Consider the following 18,130-nt stretch of genomic DNA (forward strand, 5'->3'; position numbering starts at 1 on the left):
ACCTCTTGAAGGTCCCACCTCTAAATACTGTTACAATGGCAATTAAATTTCCAACAAATGAACTTTTAGGGGACACATTCAAACCACAGCAGCAAGACACATGAAAACTACTGTGAAAATAACTCAAAGGGCCAAGTTAGGGCCGGCCTCGTGGCGCACTGGAGAGTGTGCCGCTTGGGAGTGTGGAGGCGCTCCCGCTGAGGGTTCGGATCCCATGTGGAGACCGGTTCCCGCTCACTGGCTGAGCGCGGTGCGGGCGCAACACCGAGGGTTGTGATCCCTTTACCGGTCAGTAAAAAAAGACAAAAAGGAAAAAAAGGAAAAAAAAAAAAAAAGGGCCAAGTTACTACATATCCCTTAAGGCACTTTAAGTGTGGCTGGCATTCAACATGATCTGTTGAATTTAACAAAATTTCTATATATGAAAGTCAATGTATTTTTCATTCCCTTTGAATGCTATCACTATTGGAAAATCCACAAAATATAGCAATCAGATATACAAAAAGAATATATAAAGGATAAGAAATACAACTAGCTGCTAGTAAACCCAAAAGATGATTATAATTCCGGAAATCTTTCTGCAGTTCACTTGTTAGTGGTTTTGTACTTGACAGGCCACTTGGTCTTTCCTTACCCCATGTGCTCCATCTAAGAGATGAGACACTGAATTATTACCAGAGTGCCACATAATTAATGATTTTGTTGAAAGTAAATATTGATTGATATTAGCAGTTTTGTAAATTATGACTTTAACAGAATGTAATTACATCAGCATAGAGGCCATATCTTTATTTAGTCATTTATATACGTAACATTTGCTCTGTGTTATATTTCACTGATGGTAATAAAAAAGCTGAGAAAGTGCCACATAATTAATGATTTTGTTGAAAGTAAATATTGATTGATATTAGCAGTTTTGTAAATTATGACCTTAACAGAATGTAATTACATCAGCATAGGAGCCATATCTTTATTTAGTCATTTATATACATAACCTTTGCTCTGTGTTATATTTCACTGATGGTAATAAAAAAGCTGAGAAAGTTTGGCCATTTTATGCCCTTAAATGATGGTAACCTAACCTCACCCCTACCCCCAATGATCTATAGTGTAAGAAGATAGTCATAATACACAAATCTAATGAGAATCAGTAAATCTTGTTTAACATTATTGGAAAAGACCAAAAAGACAAACTAATATTTATTAGGATCAACACATTAAGTATTGAAAATTAAGCAGTCCTTTACCATAAGACCTGAATTTACCTGTCTTATAATATGCATTCCCATTTTTATAAAAAGTTGATTCTCTATGACAAAGTTGAACTTAACCTGAGCCCTAACCACCCTGCTCTCTCACAATCCAAGGTAACACCCACCACCACTCTTTCGCAGTGATTCAGAGAAGACCACTTCCATCCTCCCTCATAATTCCTGTAAGACTTGCTAACTCCCTCATTTATCTGCCTCTCCAAAACTCCAGGCCCCTTCCTTTTCTGTGAGATTTCTCATTAATGAACATTCTCCCACTACAACAGTCTAAATTTACAATGATCTTAATTGTCTGATGAATCTGTCTTTCGCACTTTTGGAGCATGACTTGGATGGGATCAGACCCTTCCTTACTTCCTCATCCAGGGAACAAGGGCCCTAGTAGTCCTTTGTGCTTAATTCCTGGCTGGAGATCCAGAGATCCAACGTGGAGTTCAGCTCCTGATCCTGTGCTCCAGACTCTTGCTTGTCAGTAGCATGGTAAGAATTTGATTTTGATTCTTTCTGTGTATTCACTTGATTTCTGGTGCCAGCTTCTTTTGCTTTCATGATCTGACCTTTTGGTGATCTCTGTAAATGGACAGATGGTTTATAGAGATCTTGTCTCTGCTGAGTGGAAAATGACAGAGAATCTACTTTGTCATTTTTTGTTTGCTAACTTTTCTTTTGAGCTCAAAACAATTAAGAATTTCATGCCACCAGGAAGTAGATGATTTTGATTAAATAGGTAGTCAAGTATTGCTTCTAAGTAACTTATGATCCTATCTTAATCAGGTTTTCAAAATTTCATGACAACCTTTGACGTTCTGCTTTCCCTAAATCAAATTCTAAATGATATCTTCTGAACCTACAGCTGTCTGAGATTTCCCAGACACACCTGGAAAATAACAAAGATTTTTCTTTCACTTTATAAAGAGATATGCTAGAAATAAATAGGTCCACTTGATGTGTTACTATTGGTGAGTTGCACGGGTAAAGTTATCAAATCAAAAATGTTGCTCAGCCTTCCCCATGTTAAATTTGTATGAGCAAAATGTTATCAATATACAGAGGTTTAAGTTCTACTCCTGACTAATTACATCTATTTATTATTCTTGGTCTATTCTAATTACATGCTTTGCATATTCATGATATATTATGTCTTGGGACTATTTTGTTATAAATGAAGATATGTTTCTGTAAAGATTATGTTCTTCCATTTTTATAAATTAGATGTAATGTCCACTCTTATTTGAAAATAGGGTTAATCATATTATGTCTATAGATGCTCTGTCTAAAACTTTTTTGAACTCACTTTGCTATCCATACCATAACCAACTTCATCAGTTGTCATTATTCTTGTAATGAACTCTCATTAGATCTTTTAGTTTTGAAAATCATCAGTAATAAGTTAACCACAGCCATTTGAAATCTTTTCTGCAGATTTGTTTTACTCTCAAGCTTCCTTATCAACATTTGTAACAGCTACAGGTCAGAGGGATTTATCTTCAACAAAGAAGAGCTGTCTTAGTACCCCATGGAGAACCACTGTGCCAAATACTTTTGGGTACAGGCTTCTTATGGCATTCAATCCTACCAGAGGACTGAATCAGGATTTCCAGAACTCTTGTTGAGAGGCACATGGATTTATGAGACTACTAACACAAGATCAAGTAGAACAAAAATTAATTACTACATCTAAATAAACCATTGAGGGAGGGCTGTAGCTTTTGTTTGGAACACTGTTGATGTTCTAAGTTCTGGATATTAAGGAAGCCCTTTCTCTTCGTATACTATCTATATCTCATAATAATTTAGTAGAGTGTGCTTTTATAAACAGAAAGAAAACATTTGGAAATGACATATTATTCTTTCTGCCTGACTTCTCCTAAATTTGAAAACTGTTATTGAGTATTCTTACTTTCAGGGCAATATAATTATTTGCACAAGTTCAAAAACAATCTGTTTTCCTTATTACCAGGACATAATTGCAAATAATGGCTATAAAACCATGGTCTTGCCTGGAATGCCATTATCTGTGAATAACGTTCATTTACTCAGAAATGATGAGACTTAAGGAACTAAGGTTGACTTTATAGAGCTATTGCTTACAAAGCCTCTTGGGAAAACAAGCCTGGTACCTTCCTTACAGGAAGGGTTCTCAGCCTCACAGATGAGTAAGGAAGGTCACTTTGTGCCAGGCCCAAGAACTGTAGGATATGTGGGAAACCACAAAAAAAAAAAAAGGAATTCACGCAAACTTAGAGATACTGTGGATGAAATCTGAAGGCAAGCTTTTGGCTTCATTTCCCTAGTCTGAAGAGGCTTTTAGGTGTGCAATGTAAGATTCCTTAAGAAAACTTCCAACAAATATTTAAGGCCTTAAAGGTAAATTATCATTCTTGCTGTACCTATGTAAATAAATCTAATAAAACCAGTCTTATTTTATGATCATGAATAGTATTTCTTAGAGTTTATCTTTGTTCAACAGGGGAGAGACTATAGGAAAAAATGTGTTTCTATGGGACACTATGCAATGTCTACAGTACATCCTTCCAGGTTATCTGATACTAGCTCTGTCTTTGAGTTATTTTATATATCCTACAGGTTCTTGGGCCTAGCAGAAAATGATCTTCCTTACTCACCTGTGAGGCTGAGAACCCTTCCTGTTAGGAAGGTACCAAGCTTGTTTTCCCAAGAGGCTTTGTAAGCATGAGCTCTATAAAGTCAACCTTAGTTCCTTACCCTTATATACTGCAGGTAACTGATGGATCTGAAAACTCTATTTTGTCTGGCAGAGATGTACATAACTTCCTTTTCCCCTATGGAAAAACCAGTTTCAATACCTACCTGCATATTGGACCAAATCCTATTACCTTGCCCAATCTTTACCAAATTATCATTTCTTCTGGTTTCCTTCAGTACAATCCTTCAAATATATGTCTCCAGCTTTCCCCACCCGACTTGGCATCACCAAGAACGAGGACCTGACAGCCCAGATGCCCACCTGATTCTAGTACCTTGAAGCCAATCCTTTTTTATCCAGGAGCTGAAGCTCGACATCTTAATGTGAACCTCGCAGGACTCAGACCTGTAGGAGTCTACGCATGGGCTGGATTCTCCTGGACTGGTTGTTGTCTGGCAAAGTGCTTGGGCCATGTATTCTTTTGTATGAGAGGTAACCAAGACTGTGGACAACACCACTGACAGCACTGACAACTTAGCTCAAAAGGCTCATGAAACTCAATTGGCCATGCTGCATAACCAAAAAACTTCCTTCAACCAACTTCTTGGACTCCATTGGTCTGATTACACATAGGGTTCAATCCTTGCTTTTTATGACAATACCATCTTTTATAATAACATTTCTCCTTTTCATTTTAGGAATCCCTCTTTTAGGATCTCTAGGACCCTAAAACAAGTGATCTTTGCCACCACATTTTAACAGATGGCTCAACTGGTTTTGTAGGAACGATGCTAACAAGAGTCCTTGACAGACTATTCTCAGATTCTGCTTCATCTCACTCAAAGGCTGAGGTGTTTGGTGGGAAATAATATTTATTTTAAACAACAGATGAGACTGATAATGTTGAACTTGAACTCTGTGTCCCTGTAAAACACTACTGGTTAAGAAATCCCCTCTCACCCTTGTGTTTTAAGAAAAGACTAACCCCAATGCCCCATCCTATTTTCCAATATTCCAAGACAAGACATGCTATAATCCTTCTTTAGTGATGCAGATAAGACTATCCTATAACCTTTCTTCAGTGATGCAGATAAGACTATCTTCTTATCTGAGAGCTAAGACTATCTCCTTGCTGATTCTCAGAAGACTCCTGAGATCCCTGCCCTGCCTGTGCAGAAGGCAAGACACTGCACCACAATGCTGCCAACATGGGAGGCACCCAGGCAGGCAGGAGAACAGGCTAGCTGCCCACCAGACCCCTGCCCTGCCTACAGAGAAGGCACAACCCTGTGTCCTGCCACCAATGGGAGAGGTACCCAAGCAGGCAAGAGAACAGGCCATCCACCCTCCAGACCCCTGCCCTGCCTTTGCAGAAGGCAGGACCCCGCACCGTGCCACCCCACCACAGCCAGGGGAGGCACCCAGGCAGGCAGGAAAACAGGCCAGCCACCTGCCAGACCCCGCCCCACCTGCACAGAAGAGAGGACTCCACATCACCACCAACGGGGTAGGCAAGCAGGCAGAAGAACAGGCCAGTCACTGGCCCAGCCCCCAGCCCCACCCACACAGAAGGCAGGACCCTGCACCATGCCATCACCGATGAAGGAGGCACCCAGGAAGGCAGGAGAATAGGCCAGCCACCCTCCCAGGCTCACTCCACCCATGCAGAAGGCAGGACACCACATGTCACACCACCACCAAGAGGCTTCACACAGCTTTCATAGAGTTGGTGCACAATATCCACCACCACAGCTAATACTGTTGCAAGGATGGATCTCTGCCTTAATAACATCCATGACCACTGTGCAGGTGACCCACTACATATTTGACTTCATTTACACAAGGAGTCACTGGACAAGCCTGGAAATAGAGGAAGAACTCTTTCTCGTCAAAGTGTACTTCAGAATAACAGATGAAGCAACTGATCAACCGGATGACCAAAAATCAATGCAGACATTATAGAAATATGAAAAACTCAGAAAATATGACACCATAGAAGGAATTCAGTAACTCTCAAGTACCAGACCCTATAGAACAGGAAAGCCTTGAAATGACTGAAAAGGAATTTTGAATAACTATCTTAAAGAAACTCAATAAGATAAAGGAGGACTCTCTAAGACAACACAATGAAACGAGAAAAAATATCCAGGATGTGAAGGATGACACTTACAAAAAAATTAATACCTTAAAAAGGCATGTAGCAGAACTCCTGGAACTGAAAGTGAAATAAGAAACAACAAAGAGCACAAGCAACAGATTAGAACAAGCCTTGAAGATGGTCTTTGTGAAATAGCTCAGGCAGACGAGAAAAAGGAAAAAAGAATTTAAAAAAAAATGAAGAATCTCTAAGAGAGCTAGCATACAATCTTTTTTTAAAAAAATAAAAGATGACCTGTAAGGGGATCTTAACCCTTGACGTGGTGTTGTCAGCACCACACTCTCCCAAGTGAGCCACAGGCTGGCCTGAGCATACAATCTTAAGTGCACAAACATCTGAATCATGGTTGTTTCTGAAGGGGAGGAGATAGGTAAAGGCCATGAAAATCTATTTAATGAAATAGAGTGAAACTTCCCAGGTATAGAGAGAGACACAGACCTTCAGATCCAGGAAGCTCAAAGATCCCCAAACAGTTTCAATCCAAAAAGATACTCTCCAAGACACAGTGTAGTCAAACTGGCAAAGCTCAAAGACAAAGAGAGAATCCTAAAACCTGCAAGAGAAAAGTGTCAAGTCACTTACAACGGAGCCCCCATCAGACTAACAGCAGACTTCTCAACTGAAATCCTACAGGCAAGAAAAAAATGGGATGATATATTCAAAATACTAAATGAAAAAAACTGACAGTCAAGAATACTATACCCAGCAAGGCTATCCTTCACAAATGAGGCAGAAATAGTTTATTTCCCAGACAAAAAAACTCTGTGGAAACTTGCCACCACATAACTGGTCCTGCAAGAAATTCTCAAGGGAGTTATGCATCTGGAATCTGAAGAATAGTCACTACCACAAATACACAAGTAAGAACAAAACCCACCAGTAAAACACAAATACAAATGAGAAAGACAAAAGGAATTAAATCTTACCACCACAAAAAAACCCCCTGGATGTTGAAGACCAATAATAAAGGGCAAAGAAAGGAACAAATGATACTAAAAACATCTAAACAAAGAGCCATAAAATGCCAGGAATAAGACAATACCTTTCAATAACAACCCTAAATGTAAATGGATTAAACTCCCCACTCAAAACACACAGACGGATGGACTGGATCAAAAAGCAAGACCCAAGTATATGCTGTCTTCAAGAGACTCATCTCACCAGTAAAGATGCACACTGACTAATAGTGAAGGGATGAAAAAAGATATACCACACAAATGGAAACAAATAACGAGTAGTTATTCTTGTATTGGATAAAATAGACTTTACACCAAAATCCATAAAAAGAGACAAAGAAGGCCACTATATAATGATAAAAGGATCGTTCTAGCAAGAAGACATAACAACCATACATATATATGCAGCCAACACTGGAACAACCAGATATATAAATCAAACAGTATTAGGCCTAAAGAAAGAGATAGACCCCAATACCATAATAGACCTGAATACCCCCCTCCTCCCATCATTAGACAGATCATCTAGGCAACAAATCAACAGAGAAACACTAAATTAAAACTACACTTCAGACTGACTGGACCTGGCAGATATCTATAGAACACTGCATCCAACAAATAGAGAATATACATTTTTCTTATCAGCACACAGAACTTTCTCCAAGATAAACCACATGTCAGGTCACAAATCAATCCTCAATAACTTTAAAAAAATCAAAATCATCTCAACTATGTTTTCAGACCACAATGGATTAAAACTAGAAATCAATAACAAGCGAAACTCAAGACTCTATACAAATACATGGAAATTAAACAACAGGCTTCTGAATGACCTATTAAACAGGAAATCAAAAAATTTGTAGAAAACAATGAAAACAAAGACACATCATATCAAAACCTGTGGGATACTGCAAAAGCTTAGTAGTAAGAGGGAAGTTTATAGCAATAAATGCTTACACTAAAAAAAATAGATTTCAAGTAAACAATCTAACTTTACACCTAAAAGAACTAGAAAAACAAGAACAATCCAGTCCCAAAGTTAGTAGATGGAAAGAGATAATCAATATTAGAGGGCCGGCCCGGTGGTGCATTTGGTAGAGTGCGGCGGCGCTCCCGCCGAGGGTTCGGATCCCATATAGAGACTGGTCCACTCACTGGTTGAGCACGGTGCGGGCGTGACACCAAGGGTTGCGATCCCGTTGCCGGTCACGGTACGGGCGCGACACCGAGGGTTGCGATCCCATTACCGGTCATGAAAAAAGACAAAACAGGAAAAAAAATAAAATAAAATATTAGAGCAGAACTAAATAATATAGAGACACAATAAAAACAATACAAAAGATGAATGAAATAAAAAATTGGTTTTTTGAGAAGATAAACAAAATAGAAAAACCATTAGCTAGGTTAACGAAAAAAAAAGAAGAGAGAAGACCCAAATAACAAAAATCAGAAATGAGAAAGAAATTACAACTGATTCCACAGAAATACGAAGAATCATTAGAGACTATTATAAAAAACTATACTGCAGCAAATCTGAAAATCTGGAGGAAATGGATGAATTTCTGTACACTTTCAAACTGCCAAGACTGAACTGAAAAGACATAGAAAACCTGGACAGACCAATAACAAGCAATGAGATTGAAGCAGTAATCAGCAATCTCCCAGCAAAGAAAAGCCCAGTAATGGATGGTTTTACGCTGAATTCTACTGAACCTTTAAAGTAGAATTAATACCAATTCTCTTCAAACTATTCCAAAAAATAGAAACAGAGGCCACTCCCAAACTGATTCTATGAGGCCAGAATCACCTTGATACCAAAACCAGACAAAGATACAACAAAAAAAGAAAACTACAGACCAATATCTCTGACGAACATAGATGCAAAAATCCTCAATAAAATACAGCATCAATAAAATAAAATCAGAATACAGCAATACAAAAAAAATTATATTCCATGATCAAGTGGGATTCATCTCAGCAATGCAAGGATGGTTCATCATACGCAAGTCAATAAATGTGATACATCACATCAACAAAATCAAGGACAAAAACTGTATGATTATCTCAATAGATGCAGAAAAAGCATTTGACAAAATTCAAAACCCTTTCATGATAAAGACTCTCAACAAATTAGGTATAGAAGGAAAATATCTCAACACAATAAAAGCCATCTATGACAAGCCCACTGCCAATACTATCCTGAATGGGGAAAAACTGAAGGCTTTTGCTGTAAGAACAGGAAAAAGATAAGGATGCCCACTCTCACCACTTCTACTTAAGGATGCCCACTCTCAACACCTCCATAGTACTGGAGGTACCAGCCAGAGCAATCAGGCAAGAGAAAGAAAGGACTCCCAGATTGGAAAAGATGAAGTCAAGCTGTCCCTATTTGCAGATGACATTACCCTATACACAAAAAAACCTAATAACTCTATCAAAAAATTCTTAGAGCTTGCTAATAATTTCAGTAATGATGCAGGATACAAAATCAACACCCCCAAATCATGTTTACATTGGAGAATTCTCCAATAATGAACTAACAGAAAGAGAAATCAAGAAAGTAAGCCCATTTACAATAGTCACCAAAAAAATAAAATACCTAGGAATCAATTTAACCAAGGAAGTGAAAGATCTCTGCAATGAGAACTATAAACCACTAATGAAAGAAATTAAAGAAGACACAAAAGGATGAAAAGCCATTCCATGCTCTTGGATTGGAAGAATTAACACTGTGAAAATGGCCATACCACCCACAGCAATCTACTGATTCAGTTCAATCTCCATCAAAATACCCATGATATTCTTCACAGAAATGGAAAAAAAAAAAAAAAAAAAATCCTAACATTCATATGGAACAAGAAAAGACCCCAAATTGCCAAAACAATCCTGAGCAAAAAAAATAAAGCCAAAGGCATAACACTACCTGACTTCAAATCATACTACAAAGCTACAGAACCCAAACAGCATGGTATTGGCATAAAAATATAGACCCTCAGACCAGTGGAACATAATAAAGAACACAAAGATCAACCCACAGACTAACAGCCAATTGATATTTGACAAAGGTGACAAAAACATACATTGGGGAAAAGACAGCCTCTTCAATAAGTGGTGCTAGGTAACTGGATATCCATATGCAGAAGAATGAAACTAGACCTGCACCTCTCACCATATACCAAAATCAACTCAAAATGGACTAACACTTAAGTATAAGACCTGAAACTGTAAAACTGCTAAGGGAAAATATAGGGGAAACACTTCAGGAACTAGGACTATGCACAAACTTTATGAACGAGAGCCCCAAAACACAAGCAACAAAAGAAAAAATAAACAAATGGGACTATATCAAACAAAATCTTCTGCACAGCAAAGGAAACAATCAACAGAGTGAAATGACAACCTACAGACTGGGAGAAAATATTTGCAAACTATACATCTGAGAAGGGAGTAATATCTAGAATATACAAGGAATCAAGCAATTACACAGTAAAAAAACGCAAATGACCCAATTAAAAAATGGGCAAAGGAGATGAATATTTTTCTAAGGAAGACATACAAACGGTCAGCAGGCACTTAAAAAAATGCTCAACATCACTATAATCATCAGGTAAATGCAAATTAAAACAACACTGAGATATCAACTCACCCCAGTTAGACTGGCTATAATCAAAAAGATGAAGAATAACAAATGCTGGCAAGGACGTGGAGAGAAGGGAATGCTCCTACAGTATTGGTGGGACAGCAAATTGGTACAACCCCTATGGAAAACAGTATGGAGGTTTCTCTAACAACTACAAATAGATCTACCATATGAGCCAGCAATCCCACTTTTAGACATATACCCAAAGGAATGGAAATCATCATGTCAAAGGGATACCTGCACTCCACCTGCACTCCATGTTCATCATTGACAGCAGGTATATTTACAATAGCTAAGATATGGAACCAACCTAAGTGTGCACTGACAGATGACTGGACAAAGAAAATGTAGTATATTTACACAATGAAATAGTACTCTGCCATAAAAAAGAATGAAATTCTGCCATTGGCAACAACACGGATGAGCCTGTAGAAAATTGTGTTAACCGAAATAAGCCAGGCACAGAAAGCGAAATACCACGTCTTCACTCATAAGTGGGAGGAAAGGAATGAAAGGAAGGAAAGGAAGGAAGGCCACAACAAAACGTTGAACTCTCAGAAGGAGAGAACAGACCTGCAGATACAAGAGGTGGTAATGGAGAAGGCAGGGCGGGTTAGGGAGTAACTGGGTAAGGGACACAAAGAGTAATTATGATTTGTAATCATGAACATGCTAATAATATTGATTTGATCATTACATACTGTACATAAATACTGTTAGTCAACTCTATACCCCATAAATATGTATAATCAAGAATAAATAAATATTTCAGGAATAAATAAATTTCACTGAATTAACAAAAAAAAAAAAAAGAGAGAGAAGATAAATTTTGGGAAGAGTTGTGGTAAGACTGGAGGTAAGGTGAAAAAATATAATAAACTTTTACAAAAGCCTAGATGAGAAAGGATGAAGGTAAGTACCAAGCCAATGGCAATGAATGAAGACAGAAATAAGGTACTGAATTTAAGATAATCGGGATGTGGGGAATGTCCAAAGACAGCTCTGGGGTTTCCATCTTGATGGAAATGAGAACACAGGAGGGTGAAAGCGAGCGAGTGAGCAAGTGAATGGAGAGATAAAATGAATGTAAATACCTGGAAAGAAAGACAGACGTTTAAGCTTTATACAATTAGCAATGAACATCTTTTGTATCTATTCATCATAAGACCTGAGGTCCAGAAGTTTGCTATACAGTTTAAAAAAAGAGCTGCAATATTCAAACTGTAGTAGTCTCCTTTGTAAAGAGATTAAGAGAAAAAAATAACACAACGCACTTTGGAATGGTATGAGTTGACAGAGGAAAGAAGAACTTTTCCTCATTTTTAACAGGATGGTAAAAATGATACCACTTATTTTATATATGTCTTATAGGAGTACTACTGATGTTCTCCTTAAGTTTGAGACAACACAAGTTAAGATCCCTCTTTATATTTTCTACTATAAACTATAATTTTGGGTTAACAAAGCATCCACGAAAGGAAAGTACAACCTATGATTCTTCAGCACGGTCAAAGGTAGGACATGGTTTGGAAGCCCAGGAAGTTTAGGTGTAGTCATGTGTTATTCGTATTCATCAAACATGAGAAGAAACAAAAGCATGAAGCATATATTTTAGCATTCTAGATAAAAGTATAAGGAGCTCAGAAATAAAGTAGTATAACAAAATTGTATTATCTGGACAGCCTCAAGAAAAGCTAAAACCTTTATCTCCTTAATTTGAGTATATTAATATAAAATTTAACTTTCTCACTGCAATTTTGGTCACATCTTCTCACCTATCTAAGTAATTCAAGGTATGTATTATAGAATGCCTACTACAGAAAAAAGAAAATAGCCCTTTCATGTTTTTAACATTGTTATTCAATGGAAAAAGAACATATAGGACTGTTCCTTAAAAAGAAGAGCTCTTGTACAAACACTGTTCTACAGCACCAAAGAGTAATCAAAGTGAACATTGGGAGGTACTCATGTGAAATAATCCACTAATCAGTGAGAAACAATTAACAGATAAGAAACACTGCGTTTAATTTCAGCCAAAGCATTTCTGGAAGTTTGAAAGAAGTGAGTGGAGAGAGAGAGAGACAGAGATGGAGAGAGAGAGAGACAGAGATGGAGAGAGGGAGAGAGAAAGAGACAGAGAGAAAGAGAGAGAGAGGGAGGATGTGAATGTTTGGGAAATAATTTAGTTGATTTTGTTTTAGTAAGATCAAAGGTAGGTCAAATTAAACAAACGTACCTGTTTCATCAGTGATAAAAAAGAAACATTTTAAAAATAAAACATTCTTTGGTATCTTTTGGGTTCAGGTACCAGTTCTTAGGTAAACAGTAAAACGTTTCCTTAAAAAGAAATGAAATAAGGAGATAATGCATATATTTGCAAAGACTGTTGATCTTCACTACGGATATGAGCTCACCTAAATATATGGGCACTATCAGAATCGTATATTTATGTGAATTTTGACAACAGAGAAAATAAAGAAGAAAAAATCAATATGACAAAAGATAAATTCAGGAAAAATGCCTTCAAACCACTTTCTGAGGATATTTTATTATCTAGATCCCAGGAATATACCTCATTTAAAGTGTCTTCTGAAAGACTCAATCTATAGACTCGAGACCCCAATTCTTTTAAACAAGTATCACACTACATATATCCTTCATGTTGTTATTACCCCTTTTTAATTTGATAAATTCTATGCTCTAAAACTAGGTTCACTGCAGAAAACTAGTGCTAAAATCTTTAACTTTCTTATATTAACAGTTTCATAACTTAATTGTCCTTCTGTTTATCTTTTTTCCTTATGTGAAATGTTTTTTATTCGGAGAATTCCAGAGACTCTTAATATTCAGTTTGCTTTTCCTGAAAAATATACTTTTTCTAAATGTTCTTAAATAACTCAATAATAGTAATCAGTACAGCATCAGTATCAGTTTTGAATACTCGCTATATTGGATAAAGATTTTTATATTTTTTATAATTTAAAAAACAGAGAAAATGTACAACCAAGTAATTCATTAATGTCCAAATTGCTAAAATAATACATACACATCCTCACTTATTAAGATGTCTTATCTAGCAAATTTAATATCTAAAACTAAAACTCCCATTGGGTCTACACATACACCCATCTCCTGGCACTGAGTGTGGAGAGGGATTAGAAGCAAAGATGCTGAATTGACAAAGACAACTGATGCCAGATCCTGTTTGTACACAATCCATTCTCCAGTCAACAGAACAGGGGTTAGGGTGGGGGCAGGGAAAGTAAAAATGTGCCCAGAATATCTTGGTATTCTAGAAAAGAAAGAACAGAGCGTGCTTAAAGAACAGAGCGTGTGCAAAGGACAGCTTAAAGGGGATCTCACTGGCTAAATCTGGGATAACCTGAGCATTCCCCCTTCCCAAATGAATGACAGTAATGAGTTATAACCCACCAAGTAAAATAAGAATTTACAAGTCCACGTGGGGCAGTGGCAGGAACAGAAGAGCTGCAGAGTAGGAAAGAAGGTGGGCAGAAGTGAGGGCTAGGGGGTCACATACTCTCACGTCGCAGAACAGAGTCAGTGAATACAGAAAGTATGGCTTCTGCACTTTGAATCCGTTGGTATGGCCTTAAAAAAAACTGTGCTTAAACTGCTTAAGTTCACAAACTCCTTTCACTAACTAAGCATAAACCCAAACTCAGCAAAACAAATACACTGAACTAGGGGAAAATATGCAAAATAAATGGGACTCCCTGGATAGTGCTATTATTTTGAGAAACAGACTCATACCTCTATCTTCCAAATCTCCAAGGGTTACACCAAAATTTTCAGTCCTTTAAATTGTTTCTAATTCCTAGTTTTCCATTTTCCATTCTTTTTGTTAAACTTCAAAAGGCACAACCCTATCCATGCTGAGACAAATTTAGTGCTCCTTTTAATGAAAAGTATTAGATTATAAATAAATAGCAAATTTGTTTAAAAATGAAGATTTTTTTGCAGACAAATAAAAGCACATTAACTTCAAAAAAAGTTTTCAAAATTGAAAATCACTGATAATGAAGATCAGAATAAGAAGTGCTTCATGCCAATTTGTTCCAGTTTGATGGTCACTGTGTATCATATCATTTTCTTACACAGACTCACCATTGACATATGAACTATATCTTAATTCATATCCAAAAGCCACAAAACTATACGCCAAAAATCTATTTAAAATGCCTATTTCATTTTTTAACAAACTATTATAATGACTCATTGATTTTGAATTGCAATTTTTATCTGTCACTCTATTTAACCTTTTTCCTTCCGAGTAATTGTTTTTATTCCTTTTTTTTTTTTTTTGTCTTTTGTCTTTTTTCCGTGTCCGGCAACGGATCGCAACCCTCAGTGTTGCCCTCGTACCGGACCGGGGACCAGCAACGGGATTGCAACCCTCGGTGCTGCTCCCGTGCCTTGCTCAGCCAGTGAGCGGGAACCGGTCTGTATGTGGGATCCGAACCCTCGGGCGGGAGCGCCGCCACGCTTCCCAAGTGGCGCACTATCCAGTGCGCCACTGGGCCGGCCCGTTTTTATTCCTTTTAAAAAAAAAAAAATAATAAAATCTGAACTATCCTGGAGTAATATCCAATAATTTATACTCCTAAGTATCACTTAGAAAGCAATAACTTTTATTTAATGTTTTCTATGGAAATATTTTCTCATACATGACAAGTAAAAATAACATGCTAATGGGAGCTGAAAGCTAGGTTAGGCCATCAAGAGGCAGCTGGTTTTTAAATGGCTTCATAAAGTAACATCTGTGGGCAGATTCCACACCTGTCACAACGAGCACATCCTAACCACTGCCGACTTTGGGTACACTTTGCCAAAGTGATTTATCAAAGCAATTACAGATAACTTAAACACCTGTGTTAGAAATCAAGAGCAACTTCAATCTTGGTAAGCTCATCTGTCAAGTGACTGATACTTAAAGGGCCTACTTACAAGACAGGCCCCGTCTCACTGTGTATAGCAGGTCTGAATGATGGAAAACTACTTACATGGACATTTACAAAGGGTATCATCCTCGAGGAAGTGAGGCAATAACCTAACTGTGTAATAACGACATACTCATTTTTTTTTAAGAGAAAAAAAGTAAGTATCACCTTCGTTTAGATGAGTCACTGCTATTTCAACTTGAAAGTTACATTAAAAATCAAAACCACCCACAAGAATATATGCTTCCCAGCCAAGTACACTATCTAATGGCAAACAGCCAAAGTCCTGCAATTACTGCAAATTGTAAAGCCACATTCATAAAATATTAATGTCTCAATTATAGCAGTGAAGTGTTCATTCTGGGACCTTTTCCTTAGAGAAAAGGAAACAGCAGGCAAAATAATCTATTTTAACTTAAAAGTGGCTCAAATATCCTATTTTCTTTATTCAAGTAGGCTTCTATATCCCTCCTGCTCTCTTCTTAGTAGATCTTAGCCTATCCAGACTGAATTTGTAGTAGATCTTTCTAGTCCCCTCTTGGAGTCCAGTATTTCTTTTACTCCCATTAGTACCCTTCCATCTTTCCACTGCAAAATTCCTTCTTTGGAGAAGCCAGACCCAAATTAGTTGTAATTCCAAATCTACTGCCTCCACCAGAAAGACATGATTAGAACTCTCTGAAATATACTTTCTTTTCAGCACTTCCATGTGACTGAGAAATAGAAAACTCAACCAAAAAAGAGGTAATAGAGCTCAATAAAAGACAGCTATTAAGAGATTGTGTATGACTTATACAGGTTTATATATAGGTCTCAGTTGTTTTAGGATGTTTCTAATGATATTAGAGATGAGGAATTAATTTCTTAAGGAATTCTGAGGAAGCAAATCAAAGTAATGCCTGAGGAGGCATTACTGACTACAGAACTCATGTCTCCTGGGTGAGATGACAGGATACTATGCCAGTGGCTAAAAGAAATGTGGCTCCATCTCAGCCCTAACAAAGGCTCTCCGCTGGGAGGATGACCATCCTTTCAGAACTATTTGGGAACCGTTATAAAAATATACTCCTACTTTGTCTCCCCCTAGGCCTGGAGATTCTATTTTGCCTCAGGAGTGGCTATGGTCAATAAATCCAGTAAGAGACATAGTTTGGACTATCCTGGAACTTTGAGGGCCATTTTCATTAAAGATACATGACAATTTCCGGGAAGTAGAGAAGGGGGGAGGCAGAGTGACAGAGACCCAATCTACTTCCAGTTATAGCTACAAAACGAAGGACAGTCAATATCTGGACACGATTTTCACACACATTTGGGCTGAAAAACATAGCTAACATTCTTTAAACATGTCTATGTATCAGGTACTATCCTAAACTCTTTGCATGTTTCAACATATTTAATTATCATAAATCCTTTGATACACAAGGAAGCAGAGGCATAGATATTATGCAACTTGTTCAACATGACAGAACCAGTAAGCAGCAGAGCTGGGATTGAAACCAGGCATTTTGGCTTGGGAGTCAACACTTTAGCAATACAATGCAATGCACAACCTTGGAGAAAAGAACTCATCCTTTACTGATTCAAGACCATCTCACAAGTTTAGGAAGAACATTCAAAAAGAAATGAAGTACATGATGATGATGATGATGATGATGATGGTGATGGTGATGGTGGTGGTGGTGGTGGTGGTGAAGGGCATCAGAAAAGATTCACACATTCATTCATTAACGCATCCCTTATTTACTCAGAAAATATTTACGGATCACTTATTTTGTGTGTGGTCCTATATTATGCTGAGTCTTGAAAGATGAATAGGACACAGTTTATGAGGGAATTTCAAAAAGTTTGTGGAAAGGTTTGTATTGTCTTTTAATTCTATTTTTCCATGAACTTTTTGATGTGCCCTTGTATGTCTTTATGCGCTCATATTTGAGCAAAAATGTGAGAACAAGCAATTATCAGAACATATGCAAGCTATTACTCATCATTTGTTTTCCGCCCTATTTAAGAAACTTAGAAATTTAAGCATTCTACCTGGTGTACAGTATTTTTTCTCTTTAAACCACTGTCAAAATAAATATACTTTACTGTATTTGGTCCTTCATTTCTCTCCAGGCTTCCAAGCTCATGAAAGCCACCTGCAAACATTTCTGTGCTCTGGCCCACAGCTTGCCCTCTCATGGAACAATCTGGATTGGCAGAGATGGCCCCAAAATGAGATTTAAAAACTTGGCCACTTATAAAAAAAATTATTCAGTTGGTGACTCACATTAAAAATTTTGCTGATGGGCCGGCCTGGTGGCGCACTGGAGAGTGCGCCGCTTGGGAGCGCGGCGGCGCTCCTGCCGAGGGTTCGGATCCCACATACAGACTGGTTCCCGCTCACTGGCTGAGCGAGGTGTGGGCGCAGCACCGAGGGTTGCGATCCCGTTACCGGTCAGTAAAAAAAAAAAGATAAAAAAAGGAAAAAAAAAAAAAT

At 37.7% G+C, this 18,130-nt stretch overlaps 1 protein-coding gene across 4 annotated transcripts in view; it reads right to left on the reverse strand.

Moving 5' to 3' along the window:
- The window catches only part of MCPH1 (microcephalin 1), a 265,284-nt gene that overhangs the window by 186,520 nt on the left and 60,634 nt on the right, over positions 1–18,130 (reverse strand). The window contains exon 10 of one of the 4 annotated variants that reach the window (XR_550428.1): positions 1,626–1,841. The exons of 2 other annotated variants lie outside the window; for them this stretch is intronic. Coding sequence is in view for 1 of the 2 variants with exons in the window: in XM_008572049.1 (XP_008570271.1) it covers positions 1,650–1,841 (192 nt within the window). In the remaining variant the exon portion in view is untranslated. Of the gene's footprint in view, positions 1–1,184; positions 1,842–18,130 lie in introns of those variants that run through there. One more of the 4 variants, XM_008572049.1, reaches the window with a different exon arrangement.

Source organism: Galeopterus variegatus, unplaced genomic scaffold (genome assembly GCF_000696425.1).
Source record: "Galeopterus variegatus unplaced genomic scaffold, G_variegatus-3.0.2 Scaffold749, whole genome shotgun sequence".
Taxonomy (NCBI): Eukaryota; Metazoa; Chordata; class Mammalia; order Dermoptera; family Cynocephalidae; genus Galeopterus; species Galeopterus variegatus.